This window comes from Saccostrea cucullata, unplaced genomic scaffold (genome assembly GCF_032062105.1).
Source record: "Saccostrea cucullata isolate Sc308-1 unplaced genomic scaffold, CSIRO_AGI_Scuc_v1 ctg934, whole genome shotgun sequence".
In the NCBI taxonomy this organism is placed as follows: domain Eukaryota; kingdom Metazoa; phylum Mollusca; class Bivalvia; order Ostreida; family Ostreidae; genus Saccostrea; species Saccostrea cuccullata.
Genome location: NW_026923633.1, coordinates 14405 through 32006, shown reverse-complemented (window position 1 = coordinate 32006; position 17602 = coordinate 14405). Strand labels below are relative to the sequence as shown.

Genomic DNA, 17602 nt, shown 5'->3' with positions numbered 1-17602 from the left:
CAAATTCATATGTATCAAGTTTCATCCAAAATCATTAATGTTTACGCACCTGTTGATCTAAAAGAGTGTCAAGTAGAAACAATACGTCTACGTAATGAATGGTTACTCATCTATTTCTTTTATTCCATTCCATTGAGATTCTATCAGCTATAACTTTCTTATTCCATTCTTTTAATAGTCTATACAGGGATATCGAATAACAAAGCCAGTCAAAAGAAACAAGTTATTCTATTGCTACTATAGAAATGAAATAGTTGTGCATTGAAAAAATGAAATGTTCGAGATATGATACTAATTCCTCTAATCAACCTAAATATTTTGCGGTTAAGTCTTCAAAATTAGTTCATTTTGAAGCACCCCTTCAGAAGGATCCAGGCTTTTGAACAAGTGGTCTAGTGAAGATTTAGAGAATAAGATTGACTTTCATCAGAGTTGATACAATGGAATCTTCAAATTGTTGTACTGCCGAAGACGGAATTAATGAAAACCTTGTCAGGAGTGAACAATGGTGTATTTGCTTTAATTGTATGCATAAGGCGGAAAAAACAGTGAACGCACCTGTCGGCAGGTATACAACTTTTAATTTCATCTTGATTTTGATAAAACTAATTTATATCAAGTTTTCTATTTAAAACTTTTATTTACGACCAAATTTTGCATATAAGGCTGATTATGTCCAAAAATTAAAACAAAAGATGTTAACTACTAAGAAGTACATATATATGGCACATTATTATGTATTTAAAAAATATCTGATTTTTTTAAATTAAAAAATTTAAAATCTTTCCCTCTCCCTCTTTTTTTACTTGATGTCCCAAGTCCTAATATCTATACAGTGTACATAAGGAAACTATGTAACGTCAAATGTCTGTTTCTTTGAATGTCATTTGATTTTTTAAGCTCTGACCAATGTACAATGTTTTCAGGATTCCTGAAGCTAAGGAAATAGGAGAGAGACCATTCGGTCGCCTCACGGAGGAACTGACGAGGAAGCGAAACCAGGTGGCTCAAGGAATCTGTCGACAAAGATGTCGGTCATATAAAAAGGATTTAGACTTCGCCAAAAGTAAGATCAGGGCCAACACTGTAGACAATCTGCTAAATAATTACTCTCTCCTAAAAGAGGCGGAAACAATCGAAAACGAAAAATTGGACAAAAATATCCAAGAAGTGTCCAACAAAAATTCTCTCAGAAGATCTGGTATCCCTACAGTTAGTTTACGGAAAAGCGTGGAATTTGAAAAGGATACGACAAACAAACTCTCTCACGATAAGGCAACAAATAAGCCTCGTCTTAAACGAAGTGCAACATTTGTGCTGGAAGATTTGCCATCCCAGTCAAACTCAAACAAACGTACAAATTCAAAAGAACGAAAAACTTTCAGAGTATCTAGGAGTAAGATAAACTTATTCGAAGAAAAGGATGAAGAATCCGAGAAAAAGAAACAGGAAGTCAAACCAAAGTCACCCGCTGGTTCCCCGCGCCATGTTATACCAAGGCTGCTTGGGAGTGCTCCGAATCTAGATCCTTTTAAAAATAAAAGCCTGGAAACCAACTCACGAAATCAGCCGCAAACAGAAAGAAGCAGTACAAGTATTAAAACATCAAAGACAAATAAACAAACAGACAGTGAAGAAACGCGTGTCAATAAGAGTGCTTCTGAAGCAGAAGCGGAATATTTTCTTAAGCGGATTAATAGACTGTTTACAGCTTCGGAAGCAGACAAAGAAGTTGATACTAGTAAGCAAATGGAACCTCGCCCCCAATCTTGTCTACTTCCACCACAGAGTGTGGCTTCCTCACGCACGCGCAGTTTCCTCCAAAACACTGTCTCTAAATATAAGTGGGTCTTTATTCCTGGTGTAACTTACTACGACCTGGACAAGCAGCTTCTGTCAAAGCAACGTGAGAGAGAAAAAGTGAAAGTCCGGCAATTTGAGCTCGATACTATCGAAGCCGATTTACGCCGAAAGGAAACGAACATCAGGAGACTAGTGCGCAGAAGCACCAACATCAGGGAAGAAATGAGTCAAGTGACCACCGGACGACCACCAAGATGAAATTTTAATCATGCATCGCTCATTGTTTTTCATTTGTGTATTGTTGATATAAATTATAAGTATTTTAAGTTTTCTTTGACAGTAAAAGAACTCAATTCATGCGTTGTGTCTAGTTTATGATTTTATACCCTCCCTTGCATACATGAATAAAACCCCCAAAATTTTACAACTTGAACTTTAATTGTTTGTATCCAATAAATATAGATATAATAAATTATATAACTTATTACATAGAAAATATGAAAAAGATATGTTCATATATATAAAAGACATGAACACAAAGTCTGAATGGATTCTTGAAATAAACATGCATAACAAAAACTGACGTATCAGTTTGTGTATATTATATCCATCGAAATATTAAATTGGGTGTATGAGAAAAATTTAGAAATGGCCAGCACTGGTTAAGTAATCCGCTTACATAATATAAAATATAACATGTCAGGGATTAGACAAATTAAGAGGATTTTGTGTTTTGTCCACTCCGGGCAGATTTTCCACGTACAGCTTTATTTCTCTACTTTTAAGAAGAAGCATCTTAGTGTTCTTTTTATGTTTGGCGGTGTCGGCATTAATACTGGCTAGCTCTTGTCTGCTTATCTTTTCATTTCGTCTCTGTCTGTTTTCCATGATCGGGGCTGATTCAGGTCTGAGCAAAGACCGGTACTTGCCTGAATATTTTTGAATAAAAGTTTTAGTCCTCATTTCGGCCTCTCCCGTTTTGGAATTGAATCTTCTGCACGGAGGACGACCGATGTCCTTAATCACTTTAAGGTCTTTTGAATACTGGTCGTTGTCCTGGAGATCCCATTTCCTGATTATACTGGCCACACGCCGATTCCAGTACTCCGATAATTCATCATCCGGTCGCCGTTGTCGGTATCTATCAGCCGTCTTTGGTCGAGCAAAAGCATTCAATGATTCTGGTTCCGGACTTGCAGCCGGCGCCTCTTCCACCGATTTGGATTCACTTTCTTTTCTTGAAGCAGACGGTTTTCTTTCGCTGTTTTTCCTGAGATTGAGCTGCCATAGTTTTAAGTTACTTCCCGAAGTCGCGCTGGGAGACCCAACATTTGCAGAGCAGGGTCTAGAATCGTTTTCTTTCTGATTTGAACCACATGAACTCGCGTTAGAGAACCTCCTTTTGGATCTATCAGCACTTGAAACCCTTTGAACGTCAACAACGTTAGTCACAGTCCCTGCTTTATCACTACAGAGAGCGGGGCTTGCAGAAGACGGCCGATTTCTTAATTCCTTTATACCTGCACTTCCTTTTCGCGTTCGAACAGACGCTGTCATGGGCCTCCCCCGGGGAACTTTAGTTTCCGGTTTAGGGGGTACGTATTCATTCTCTATTTCGTAGTAAAACACGGGTATTTTGCCCTCTTTCTGGATTCGTTTTTCCTCCTCTTCCTCTTCTTTTCGTTTTTTCTGTTGTTCAAATGATTCGGCCTCCTGCAGCAAGTAGTATATAGAGTGAACACATTTCTCCTCGGTGATTTGGATCCGCCTCTGTGTAGATTTCCGTTCTTTTTCTAGTCGGTTGTAGAGACGCTCATATTGCTTCTGCAATAACGCATTCTTTCCAAACGCTTGGGGTTGACTAGATTTTAGTTGTTTTCGTATAGGCATACTGGGCTGAAAAACATTCATTTTGATTTGAAAACGAAATGAAAACGAAGTCTGCTTGACCAGTTTTAGTTTGGAACAAGAATATGAAGGTTTAATAAGAACGTTTAGCAACCAGCTAAATCTAAACAGAAAAGGTTCTTTATTCGCCACAATATCATTGTTAATTGAGAGAAACGTAATATTTAACTGGATTAATTTCACATTATCCGTCTAATTTAATTGGAATTAAGTTAAATTAAGGAATTAAAATGAATTTTCCTTATTTCTTTTTTTCTGACCCCAGGGCTTCTACACTACACACAGGATTACCGAGCATTGTTTCGACGACTCATCAGCTTGTGAAGCTGAGACAGACAGATTAGTAAATTAATAAATACTTTTCTTGAAATGTCAAAAAAGCAACACGCGCTTTAATTAAATGCATATTCAAGTACATTATACTTGATATTTTGTATTTTTATACAGGTAGTGTAATAAATAATATTTTAGTGTATTTGGTAAATTAAGTTGCAAATACTATTTATAAAGAAGTATCCATTCTTTTTAATAAAACAGTTGAAGAACACAATTTACAAATTAAGTAATAGAAGTCTCCCAAAGTTCCAAAACACATACCTTGAAGATACAGCCATGTCAGATTGTTACAATTCCTCTGTTATTGGGCTTAAGGAGGTTTTAAAATACAAAGAGCACCATCTCTACTATAAACGACTTAATCACCTGAGGGTTAATGCGTTTTATGTCATTTTATAATCCGATTTAGCCTTAAATTTCAAAAGCGATTAACAACTGATTGTAGTCCAACGTCTTGGTCACTGAAATGCAGGGATAAACAAAATCACTTTATCCTGTGCAATTTCGAGTTCAGTCACCAAGATTCTCCAAAAGAGATTCGTATAGTTTCTTCGCACTCGTCAACTGCGTAATTTATGACGTCATAATTAGAACAGGAAAAACAACGCGAACACTTTTGAATGACAGTATAATGTTCAAAAAGTTTTAGATTTTGAAAAAAAATGTGATCTTTAGAAGCAGGCTAAATAGTACACGTAGATAGTAGTGAACGTATTATTTGTTCTTTATTGATAAAACCGTAGGAGCCTAAAGGTTCCCTCATCTATCTGTTACGCCTGTCTGTATGTCTTCTTGCCTGTTATTCTACACCACTTGATTGTTTTCTGACTTTTTATCCCTACATGCGTGCAGATATTGAGCCTGATTGCACTTGTTTATTATAATCTACAATACTCTCAGAATGGTTGTTCTTTTGTATATGTTTTAGTTAACTAATGTGTATTTCTGAGAGATATCTTAAATACACAACAATATACTTAGTGGAGAGAGAGAGAGAGAGAGAGAGAGAGAGAGAGAGAGTCTTACCCGACTTTCCTTAATTAAGAGGAATGGGTCATACAACAGTTCTATGGGGAAAGTGCTTTATCGTACTTTTTTAAAACTTACAAGCATATACTATTTTTTAAGAGATCTATTTAATTATAAACTCTACTTGCTTATTTCGAAACTCTGTCGTTTAAGTGTATTTTTTCAATTTTTAGTATATGGGGAAATGAATTTTTCTCACTGAATAAAGGGGAAAGTATTTCGGAATCCCTCTAAATTTTAAATATACGATATAAAATATACAATAATTAACTGTACTTCTTATATGAACTTAGCAACATGTACTTAACAATACATGTATAATGTTGCTAATTTTAAAAATTTAGATTGCATATAGCTGATATTAAAATATGACACTGCAAAGAGTATTACTTCCACATTAAAAACTATTTTGAAAAATTGAAAAATTTAAGTATTCCCCATACTGTTACCATACTCTCTCATTTTCCCCATACTTATTTTTGAGTCTCTTTCTCCCACTCTGAACTTTCATTGAAACATTCCCCGACTTTCTAACCGAAATTACACGTATCTTATTTCAAATCTTAAACTATTCCTACCGCAAATTGTTTCCACACACCATCTCATCAATATACCTAATGCTATTTCTAATCCCTCTCACTTCACTTTCCCCATACTGTTTCTAGACTCTCTAACTTTACTTTCCCCATACTGTTCTAGACTCTCTCCCTTTACTTTCCCCACATTGTTTGTAGACTCTCTCCCTTTACTTTCCCAATACTGTTTCTAGACTCTCTCACTTTACTTTCCCCATACTGTTTCAAGACTCTCTCACTTTACTTTCCTCATACTGTTTTCAGTCTCTCTCACTGAACTTTCCCCATACTGTTTCTAGACTCTCTCACTTTACTTTCCCCATACTGTTTCTAGACTCTCTCACATTACTTTCCCCATACTGTTTCTAGAATCTCTCACTGAACATTCCCCATACTGTTTCTAGACTCTCTCATTTTGCTTTCCCCATACTGTTTCTAGAATCTCTCACTGAACATTCCCCATACTGTTTTTAGACTCTCTCACTTTACTTTCCTCATACTGTTTTCAGTCTCTCTCACTGAACTTTCCCCATACTGTTTCTAGACTCTCTCACTTTACTTTCCCCATACTGTTTCTAGACTCTCTCACGTTACTTTCCCCATACTGTTTCTAGAATCTCTCACTGAACATTCCCCATACTGTTTCTAGACTCTCTCACTTTACTTTCCCCATACTGTTTCTAGACTTTCTCACTGAACATTCCCCATACTGTTTCTAGACTCTCTCACGTTACCTTCCCCATACTGTTTCTAGAATCTCTCACTGAACATTCCCCATACTGTTTCTAGACTCTCTCACGTTACTTTCCTCACACTGTTTCTAGATTCTCTCACTTTACTTTCCCCATACTGTTTCAAGACTCTCTCACTTTACTTTCCTCATACTGTTTTCAGACTCTCTCACTGAACATTCCCCATACTGTTTCAAGACTCTCTCACTTTACTTTCCCCATACTGTATCTAGAATCTCTCACTTTACTTTCCCCATACTGTTTCTAGAATCTCTCACTTTACTTTCCCCATACTGTATCTAGAATCTCTCACTTTACTTTCCCCATACTGTTTCTAGACTCTCTCTCACTTTACTTTCCCCATACTGTTTCTAGACTCTCTCACGTTACTTTCCCCATACTGTTTCTAGAATCTCTCACTGAACATTCCCCATTCTGTTTCTAGACTCTCTCACTTTACTTTCCTCACTCTGTTTTCAGACGCTCTCACTTTACTTTCCCCATACTGTTTCAAGATTCTCTCACTTTGCTTTCCCCATACTGTTTCAAGACTCTCTCACTTTACTTTCCTCATACTGTTTTCAGTCTCTCTCACTGAACATTCCCCATACTGTTTCTAGACTCTCTCACTTTACTTTCCCCATACTGTTTCTAGACTCTCTCACGTTACTTTCAACATAGTGTTTATAGAATCTCTCATTGAACATTCCCCATACTGTTTCTAGACTCTCTCACTTTACTTTCCCCATACTGTTTTCAGACGCTCTCACTTTACTTTCCCCATACTGTTTCAAGACTCTCTCACTTTACTTTCCTCAAACTGTTTTCAGTCTCTCTCACTGAACATTCCCCATACTGTTTCCAGACTCTCTCATTGAACATTCCCCATACTGTTTCCAGACTCTCTCACTTAACTTTCCCCATACTGTTTTAAGATTCTCTCACTTTACTTTCCTCAAACTGTTTTCAGTCTCTCTCACTGAACATTCCCCATACTGTTTCTAGACTCTCTCACTGAACAATCCCCATACTGTTTCTAGACTCTCTCACGTTACTTTCCCCATACTGTTTATAGAATCTCTCATTGAACATTCCCCATACTGTTTCTAGAATCTCTCACTTTACTTTCCCCATACTGTTTCTAGACTCTCTCTCACTTTACTTTCCCCATACTGTATCTAGAATCTCTCACTTTACTTTCCCCATACTGTTTCTAGACTCTCTCTCACTTTACTTTCCCCATACTGTATCTAGAATCTCTCACTGAACATTCCCCATACTGTTTCTAGCTAGAATCTCTCACTTTACTTTCCCCATACTGTTTCTAGACTCTCTCACTGAACATTCCCCATACTGTTTCTAGACTCTCTCACTTTACTTTCCCCGTACTGTTTCTAGAATCTCTCTCACTTTACTTTCCCCATACTGTTTCTAAACTCTCTCACTTTACTTTCCCCATACTGTTTCTAGACTCTCTCACTTTAATTTCCCCATACTGTATCTAGACTCTCTCTCACGTTACTTTCCCCATACTGTTTCTAGAATCTCTCACTTTACTTTCTAGAATCTCTCACTTTACTTTCCCCATACTGTTTCTAGACTCTCTCTCACTTTACTTTCCCCATACTGTTTCTAGACTCTCTCTCACTTTACTTTCCCCATACTGTTTCTAGACTCTCTCACTTTACTTTCCCCATACTGTATCTAGACTCTCTCACTTTACTTTCCCCATACTGTTTCTAGACTCTCTCACTTTACTTTCCCAATACTGTTTCTAGACTCTCTCACTTTACTTTCCCCATACTGTTTCTAGAATCTCTCACTGAACTTTCCCCATACTGTATCTAGACTCTCTCACTTTACTTTCCCCATACTGTTTCTAGACTCTCTCACTGAACATTCCCCATACTGTTTCTAGAATCTCTCACTTTACTTTCCCCATACTGTTTCTAGACTCTCTCTCACTTTACTTTCTCCATACTGTTTCTAGACTCTCTCTCACTTTACTTTCCCCATACTGTTTCTAGACTCTCTCTCACTTTACTTTCCCCATACTGTATCTAGAATCTCTCACTGAACATTCCCCATACTGTTTCTAGAATCTCTCACTTTACATTCCCCATACTGTTTCTAGACTCTCTCACTGAACATTCCCCATACTGTTTCTAGACTCTCTCACTTTACTTTCCCCGTACTGTTTCTAGAATCTCTCTCACTTTACTTTCCCCATACTGTTTCTAGACTCTCTCTCACTTTACTTTCCCCATACTGTATCTAAAATCTCTCACTTTACTTTCCCCATACTGTTTCTAGAATCTCTCTCACTTTACTTTCTCCATACTGTATCTAGACTCTCTCTCACTTTACTTTCCCCATACTGTTTCTAGACTCTCTCTCACTTTACATTCCCCATACAGTATCTAGAATCTCTCACTGAACATTCCCCATACTGTTTCTAGAATCTCTCACTTTACTTTCCCCATACTGTTTCTAGAATCTCTCACTGAACTTTCCCCATTCTGTTTCTAGACTCTCTCACTTTACATTCCCCATACTGTTTCAAGATTCTCTCACTTTACTTTCCTCATACTGTTTTCAGTCTCTCTCACTTTACTTTCCCCATACTGTTTCTAAAGACTCTCTCACTTTACTTTCCCCATACTGTTTCTAGAATCTCTCACTGAACATTCCCCATACTGTTTCTAGACTCTCTCACTTTACTTTCCCCATACTGTTTCTAGACTCTCTCACGTTACTTTCCCCATACTGTTTCTAGAATCTCTCACTGAACATTCCCCATTCTGTTTCTAGACTCTCTCACTTTACTTTCCTCACTCTGTTTTCAGACGCTCTCACTTTACTTTCCCCATACTGTTTCAAGATTCTCTCACTTAACTTTCCCCATACTGTTTCAAGATTCTCTCACTTTACTTTCCTCATACTGTTTTCAGTCTCTCTCACTGAACATTCCCCATACTGTTTCTAGACTCTCTCACTTTACTTTCCCCATACTGTTTCTAGACTCTCTCACTTTACTTTCCCCATACTGTTTCTAGACTCTCTCACTTTACTTCTCCATACTGTTTCTAGACTCTCTCATTGAACTTTCCCCATACAGTTTCAAGATTCTCTCACTTTACTTTCCTCATACTGTTTTCAGTCTCTCCCACTTTACTTTCCCCATACTGTTTCTAGACTCTCTCACTTTACTTTCCCCATACTGTTTCTAGACTCTCTCACTAAACAATCCCCATACTGTTTCTAGACTCTCTCACGTTACTTTCAACATAGTGTTTATAGAATCTCTCATTGAACATTCCCCATACTGTTTCTAGACTCTCTCACTTTACTTTCCCCATACTGTTTTCAGACGCTCTCACTTTACTTTCCCCATACTGTTTCAAGACTCTCTCACTTTACTTTCCTCAAACTGTTTTCAGTCTCTCTCACTGAACATTCCCCATACTGTTTCCAGACTCTCTCATTGAACATTCCCCATACTGTTTCCAGACTCTCTCACTTAACTTTCCCCATACTGTTTTAAGATTCTCTCACTTTACTTTCCTCAAACTGTTTTCAGTCTCTCTCACTGAACATTCCCCATACTGTTTCTAGACTCTCTCACTGAACAATCCCCATACTGTTTCTAGACTCTCTCACGTTACTTTCCCCATACTGTTTATAGAATCTCTCATTGAACATTCCCCATACTGTTTCTAGACTCTCTCACTTTACTTTCCCCATACTGTTTCTAGAATCTCTCACTGAACATTCCCCATACTGTTTCTAGACTCTCTCACTTTACTTTCCCCATACTGTTTCAAGACTCTCTCACTTTACTTTCCTCAAACTGTTTTCAGTCTCTCTCACTGAACATTCCCCATACTGTTTCTAGACGCTCTCACTTTACTTTCCCCATACTGTTTCAAGACTCTCTCACTTTACTTTCCCCATACTGTTTCTAGACTCTCTCATTGAACATTCCCCATACTTTTTCTAGACTCTCTCACTTTATTTCCCCATACTGTTTCTAGACTCTCTCACTGAACATTCCCCATACTGTTTCCAGACTTTCTCACTTAACTTTCCCATACTGTTTCTAGAATCTCTCACTGAACATTCCCCATACTGTTTCTAGACGCTCTCACTTTACTTTCCCCATACTGTTTATAGAATCTCTCACTGAACATTCCCGATACTGTTTTTAGACTCTCTCACGTTACTTTCCCCATACTGTTTCTAGAATCCCTGACTTTCCCAATACTGATTTTAGTCTTTCTCACAGTACATTCCCCATACTGTCTCTAGACTTTCGCACTTTACTTTCTCCGTGCTGTTTTCAGTCTCTTTTACTTTATTTTCCCCATACTGTTTCAAGACTCTCTCACTTTACTTTCCCCATACTGTTTTCAGTCTCTCTCACTAAACTTTCAACATACTGTATCCAGACTCCTCCACCAAACTTTCCCCATACTGTTTTCAGTCTCTCTCACTTTATATTCCCCACACTGTTTCTAGACTCTCTCACTTAACTTTCCCCATACTGTTTCTAGACTCTCTCACTTTATTCTTTTTCGATGCTATTTCTACTCTCGCACTTTTCTTTCCTCATACTGTTTCAAGACTCTCTCACTGAACTTTCCCCATACTGTTTCCAGACTTTCTCACTTTAAGTCTCTTTCGCGGAATTTTCCCCATACTGTTTCTAGACTCTCTCCTTGAACTTTCCCCATACTGTTTTTAAAATATCTCAGTGAATTATCCCCATACTGTTCCTAGACTCTCTCGCTGAAATTTCCCCATAGTGTTTCTAGACTCTCCCACTGAACTTTTCCCAGACTGTTTTCAGACTCCTTCACATAGTTTTCCCCATACTGTTTCTCTTACTTTATTTTTCTCCACAGTATATTCAGTCTCTCTCACTAAATATTACTTGATATATTGTTAACTGATTGTATTACTGGATACCTCTACTTCCAGTACTGCATCTAAATTCTTTCATTAGAATTTTCCATTGTTAATTCTAGTTCTAAAGTCGGATGTTAGTTTAAAGTCGTGTGCCTCAGTCAAAAGTAGTTTTCTTCTTTTTGTTTGGATCTGCACAAATAATTTATTGCAAATCAAAGAGTCTATGGCTAATACCATTCCTCAACAACATCTAATCACACTAATGACGGAAATAAAACAAAGTGCATTAAGAAAAAAGACATATATCTGCATGCAGTAATTTCTAGAGTGACGGCATTAATTGCTCCGTACTAATCTAATTTCTCTTTTGTTAATTACAGGATATACACTTATTAAGATTTAAAGAAGATACAAGTCCCTGAAATTTTCTTGATTTTAAAGGATTAACGTTTTTTTCCCTCTATTTATTAATATTGGGAAAAGGGTGTTTTTTATTTATAGAATGAAAAATCTTTTTGAAAACGGAATAAAACAGTAATTGGGATAAAAGTGGGGACAGTCCCCAACCATAATCTAAATAGATTAAATACAAATATAAAATATAAAATACAATTATCAAGTTCAAGTTATCAAGACTTTAAAAATATATGCACTTTATTTAACACCCGTTTTGACACTTTCCCTAGTAGAAAAAGTCTGTCAAAGTTATTCCCAAAGTGGTTCTTTAGTTAGTACTCTGTGGCTTAAAATGCTCAAACTGTGATAGAATTTATATTAAGCACAGCAACACCGTTCATCGAAATCAAAAACCGATGCAGAGAATTAATGTATCTTCGTATAGTCTACTTGTGTTCCAATTTATATTGAAATCAGACAAAAACTGTAGGAGGAGTAGCATTTTGGAAAAATTGTTTACAGACAGACGGACGGACGACGTTTTTTTGTTTTTAATAAAACATTCATAAGAGATTGTGTTAAAATTATTGATCTGGCGACATTTATTCTTTGACACTTGACACCATAGTATTTTTTTTCTGCGCACGCATACAATAGGGAGGATTCCATTGATTGGTTTTATATTGTTTAACGTCCCTTTCGAGAATTTTCACTCATATGGAGACGCCACAACTTGCCCTTGGAGATCTGCAGTTTTTTGTATTTACTCGGCTCTTGGAGCCATTGAGCAGGGAGAGATCTTTTTCATGCCAGCACCGACTGCGACATGAGGCCTCGGTTTATCCGAAGAACCGGTCTCCTTGCACGTCCCACAGTTGGATTTGAACCACGATATAAGGATCAACTCCTTACCTCGCGACTCTAGAGCAGACACTCGAACCACTGCGCCACACGGGCGACACAGTAGGGAGGAATACGAAAGCCAATATTTTCGTGTTGGGGCATTCACAAATTATTTTTACTTTAATTGTTTTGCATAAAAAATATATTTTTTTAGGTTCTGGAACCTAGAACTTTTTAAAGACTAATACAGGTACTTTCAGGAATCGAACCAAATTTGCATGGTTTATGTAAAAATTCTACGTTTGTCAATTCCCGTTTATGCTTCCCGGTGTCGTTTTAACTAAACAAGAAAAACACTTTTTTCCCATTTTTGGCTCAAAGAATACTTAAGAACGTCATTTGAAACCTTTTCGGTAACCCAAATTAAATGAATTTTGTGCAAGCATAAGCTTTTGATATTTATTTCTAAAATTTTTTGTCATACATATTTCTATAATTAAAGACAATGTAATTGAAAAGAACATGTTAAAGCCTTAAATTCCGGAAGTTTGAACGGTACCGCATTAGTGCATATCATGATTTTTTCGCACTACGAATTTGAATGGAGAAGAGGAATAGATCATGTTGATTTTATGGTGCACAATTATAATAAATGATTCTATTTTTTACGGATGAGGTAGATGTCTTGCCCTGCAGACCATAATACAGAGGCGACATGAGCCAATACATGTACTTTCTAATTACCAGTGTCAATACCAAAATTCTTTCAGAACACGCCTAATGAAAAATAAAGTTAAATAAGAGACATATTATCTTCAAACCCTATTAAGATTTGCGCAAAAATCTCCCATAGTTTAACATTTGTAGTATGATAGATGCTGTCACAACAGAAACTTAAACACAATGAAATGTCAAAAAAAAAGTGTTAGTGTATCGAACAGCAGTATATGTCACGTGAGTAAGGTGATTATAATATCAATCGTTAATTAACATAAGGCTCGATGTCCGGTTAATTTAGTATAGCTATCTCGACCCTAGTTTAAGGACATTTTTTTTCAATTAGATATGAGCCACAACTTGGCCAATGTGGTCCTTTGGATAAGTATAAGTTTAAATTAAAATATATATTCTGTGCAAATGAGACCAATGGCCAATTTGCGTCTCGATGTATACAATGTTGAAAACTAGTGTGCATATGAATACACTGTAACAATAGAAATGTGACAAAACTGTAAGACCCCCGTCAAAAATTTGTGTCGCTCGGCATTATTTAATAATTTTATGTAATATAATATTCCAAAACGTCTTACCACATTTCAAGTTTAAAATAATTTTGATATAATGTTTATTAAAAAGTTATATGACGAATTAAACTGGTCTCAAGTCGTAAGTCCTTTTCTAAAACGGGCCCCAGTTCTTTAGACATTTTCCACAACTACCAAGTTCATCGTACCCGACGTTAATTTATTATGCTCAGAAAAAAAAACTATATGGAAAATCGGTAAAAAGAATTGAAAGACCTATAAAAAAAAACCATAGATTTAATGAATTTTGGAATTTTATTTTGCGCAAAACATCGGGTTCAAATCTAATGGCTTTTAAAAGTGCATTCATTCTTTGTACTTGGACTGGAAGCTTAATTTTCAATGCAAACATAATTGTATTGTGTTTTGAAAATCATATTTATTTGATTAATTTAAAAATTTAGTCACAATATTAATTTCATTTGACTATTTTGCAAGTCTGATTGTGTCAAAATTTTAACTAAATCCATTGTTTTTTTAGTAATTTTGAGAAACAGATAAGATGTTTCTATACCAAAACGAAAATTTAGTCCTTGTAAGATTTTAAACCCAGTTTACCATTTCTATCTAATATTTTACAACGTTTGTGACGAGGAAAGAAAAATCCTAATACATCTAAATATTCATGTATAATACTTAATTATAAGCGAAAACACTTTAAATATTTCATCAAGTCAGAAACCGGACAGGAATCCCTCCTTAAATTAAAGATCACAGTGACCATGAAATAGGTCGCTACACACCTTCTACCGAAGATGCAAGTACTGCAGTTTTGGCCGAGTTTGGTGATTCTGGGTCTAATAGTTTTATATAGTATTGAGTTCGCCTGTTGTGAATTTGTCAAAACCAGATTTATTTGGTCCGTAGAGACGATTATATGAGAGCATGGATATGGATAAAACATACAAACTCCTTAAAAATATGCCTAGATATAGGGAATAAAAGTAGTTGATTGGATGATGATGTTGAAAAGTGGAAAAATTCTCCCCAAAATTGCGAATAAAATCTTGCACCATTAATTGCACAATTATTGCCTTACGGGATCTGTATACAGCATTATGGTTCAAGACTCTTAAATATGAATATAAAAAATATAAAACCTTAATATGCCATAGATTCGCAGCTAGTTATGAGCCGGACAGGATTTTTTTCATACTTGGTCATAGCATATTAATTTAAGGTCAGCGCAGTTTTGATGCGCGACATACATTCTACCAAAGATGAATCAGCTGACAAGATAATTTTTTGATTTAATAGTATTAAACGCTGTTAAAGTTATGTGTCGGATAAGAAAAAAGCTAACAGATAGACAGACGGACGGATATGAACACTATATGGTATAACAAAGACGTAGAAAAAAAATATGGAATCCAGGGTTTAACACTACCCTGGATCCGCAAAATAGTTGCGCCTACGACCATGATAAATATAAAGTATCGTCCATTTATTCTGATATTCCCTCATCTGTTACGGTCATTTTTTAAAATGCCCCTGTTTTTTTTTTAGGGGGGGGGGCGTGGGGGTCAATTCATTTCCAAGGGAAAACCCTAATATTCTTAATTGTTTATATATAATGATTGTTTTCATTTCCACTAATTTTAAGCTCATGGCCATCTAATTTTCAAAAATGGCTAAAGAACAAGGGACATCTTTCGAAAGTTGAGACAGATACTGTTTGACATTGGACCTGATATGGATTAAACCATAGGTAATAATATGAAGCTGTAATCGTTTTTGTTTTACATACTCATAGAGGGGCAATGGCTAATCAGAAGTGATTGGAGTTCGAGGGTAGTTATCTGTCATTAAAACTTGGACTAGCCCGTCCCAGCTGGGGGCTGGGGGTGAAAAATTATTTTTGGACTCACTGTCAGAAGCCTTAATAAAACAATATTTTAAACTATGTTTGTCCCAAAGGTTTTACCTTCAAATAATCGAAGATCTAATCTATTCCAATTTAACAAACATGTTTTCCATATTTAAACAAACACACACACACACCCTCCCTCTCACACACACACACACACACACAAATAAATAAAATAATAAAATACAAAAATACTCAAAGCAAAAACATCAAATTAGACTTTCATGTATTTTCCTGGACAAACACTATCGCGGAGTCATAGCATCGTTTAAAAAAAAAAGGGGGGGTCAACTTAATTTTTTTAAAAATGACACTATCTAAAAAACTAATAATTAAAAATGAAAATGGTCAAATAAACATTTCTATTTCATGGAATTAGGGATGGAGGTCCAAGAACTTTAGGTACAACATATATAGATATATTTTTACTCAAACACTTAATCACCCCTATTTGGCAATGATGCAACTTAAATTAAGTGGAGGGGGGGGGGGTAAAAACTTTTATGTGGGGGGTTGGAGGTGGGCAGATCCCCCCCTTCCGCATCCCGAATGCTATGTGCCTGTTTTATTCAATTCAAGTAACATGACGAAAACGTTCATTAAGCTAACGACCAGCAAAATCTTAATAATACAAAATCTTATACTTGATTTATTTACCATAAAGACTTTATAAATTCTATTTTTATCATTGTAAATTACTGTTATAAACTGCTAGAACAACATCCCATATCTTTTTCCCGCTAACGAATATTTATTTTGGGGTGTTCCGAAAGACGTCGTTTTTCGGTAGTGTGAGTCGTAATAAAATTCTTGTGGGGAAATTTGATTGGCTTAGGTTATACGTTAAACAATTGAAGTATGTAAACCAATGAAGGTGAGAAGTTGTTTCAGATCGATAAGACATTATAATTATAATGTTAAACTTTGGTTATGTCGTAAAATGAACGAGAAAAGGGCACATGTAACTGTGGGGAATTAACGTCTTCCCCACAATTTCCAACTTTCCCCACAGTGTTGGTCTTATGACCAGTCCATTTCCTCGTAATGTAGGGATCTCGGGTAGAGAGAGAGAGAGAGAGAGAGAGAGAGAGAGAGAGAGAGAGAGAGAGAGAGAGAGAGAGAGAGAGAGAATGTGCGCTGATAGAGATTTTTATAAATGCTAATCCTTCTACACTTACAATTTTGGTTTAATTTCAATCAAACTTTCAAATGGTACGAAACTCAAACACGATTAAGAAATACAGCATTTTCTTTGTGTTGCAGTTGGTTTAAGAATTTTGACCGACTAAAGGTACGGCCAATTGTTAATAACCTGCTATAAAAAACTACTTATAAAGATTTCAATAGATAAATATACATACTTCGGTAGAACATTGTATAAGTAAACAATACAGTATGCATGATTGCATATTTCCAGGGACAAACATACTATACTTGTACGTCCCTCAGGCTTGATTTTAAGTGTCACCCTCTCCAATGATTGATGAAGAAGGGAATATATTCTCAAAGAATTATTCTGAGAAGGGCAAGTTTATTTAATTATGCCCTTCATCATCTTTGTAAAACTAAAATACATAATTACCGATGTGACAATGGTGTGGTTTTATAGATTTTGATCAAAAAACATCTTATCTTTAGTTCTAATACTTTTTAAAAATTATTATTTATAGTCAATATGACTTTAAAACATTTAAAATAATATTAATAAAATTATACATCATATTTTCTTAGATTTAACTTTAAAGACTTTTATTTATTTAATTATTTATTCTTTAAAAAATCTCTAAATACATGTATTGCAATTTAATCTTAAACAATGCTAAAGATAACGTTTAAAAGCTGTGTTAGCGATTTGGGTAATTTTATCGAGATCGTGTGTATTAAGCTCGGGTTCGGAAAACC

The 17602-nt window shown here is 35.9% G+C and overlaps 2 protein-coding genes across 2 annotated transcripts; one reads left to right on the top strand and one right to left on the bottom strand.

Annotated features, from left to right (window-relative positions):
* The first annotated feature begins 341 nt into the window (after nucleotides 1–341).
* LOC134264534 (uncharacterized) lies at nucleotides 342–2070 on the top strand. Its single transcript, XM_062746823.1, has 2 exons — nucleotides 342–568; nucleotides 927–2070. The coding sequence occupies exons 1-2, from the start codon at nucleotides 441–443 to the stop codon at nucleotides 2059–2061; spliced, it is 1263 nt and encodes a 420-aa protein (XP_062602807.1). The 5' UTR covers nucleotides 342–440; the 3' UTR covers nucleotides 2062–2070.
* Nucleotides 2071–2346: 276 nt separating this feature from the next.
* LOC134264533 (uncharacterized) lies at nucleotides 2347–4591 on the bottom strand. The gene is made up of 2 exons (XM_062746822.1): nucleotides 4309–4591; nucleotides 2347–3699 (listed from the first exon to the last, which is right to left on the bottom strand). The coding sequence occupies exon 2, from the start codon at nucleotides 3691–3693 to the stop codon at nucleotides 2503–2505; it is 1191 nt and encodes a 396-aa protein (XP_062602806.1). The 5' UTR covers nucleotides 3694–3699; nucleotides 4309–4591; the 3' UTR covers nucleotides 2347–2502.
* Between the last annotated feature and the right edge of the window lie 13011 nt (nucleotides 4592–17602).

Bases quoted from the DNA above. Each gene is read 5' to 3' on its own strand.
- LOC134264534 (XM_062746823.1), top strand. From the start codon at position 441: ATGGAATCTTCAAATTGTTGTACTGCCGAAGACGGAATTAATGAAAAC. The intron at 569-926 runs GTATACAACTTT...CAATGTTTTCAG, and splicing joins GTGAACGCACCTGTCGGCAG to GATTCCTGAAGCTAAGGAAA.
- LOC134264533 (XM_062746822.1), bottom strand. From the start codon at position 3,693: ATGCCTATACGAAAACAACTAAAATCTAGTCAACCCCAAGCGTTTGGA.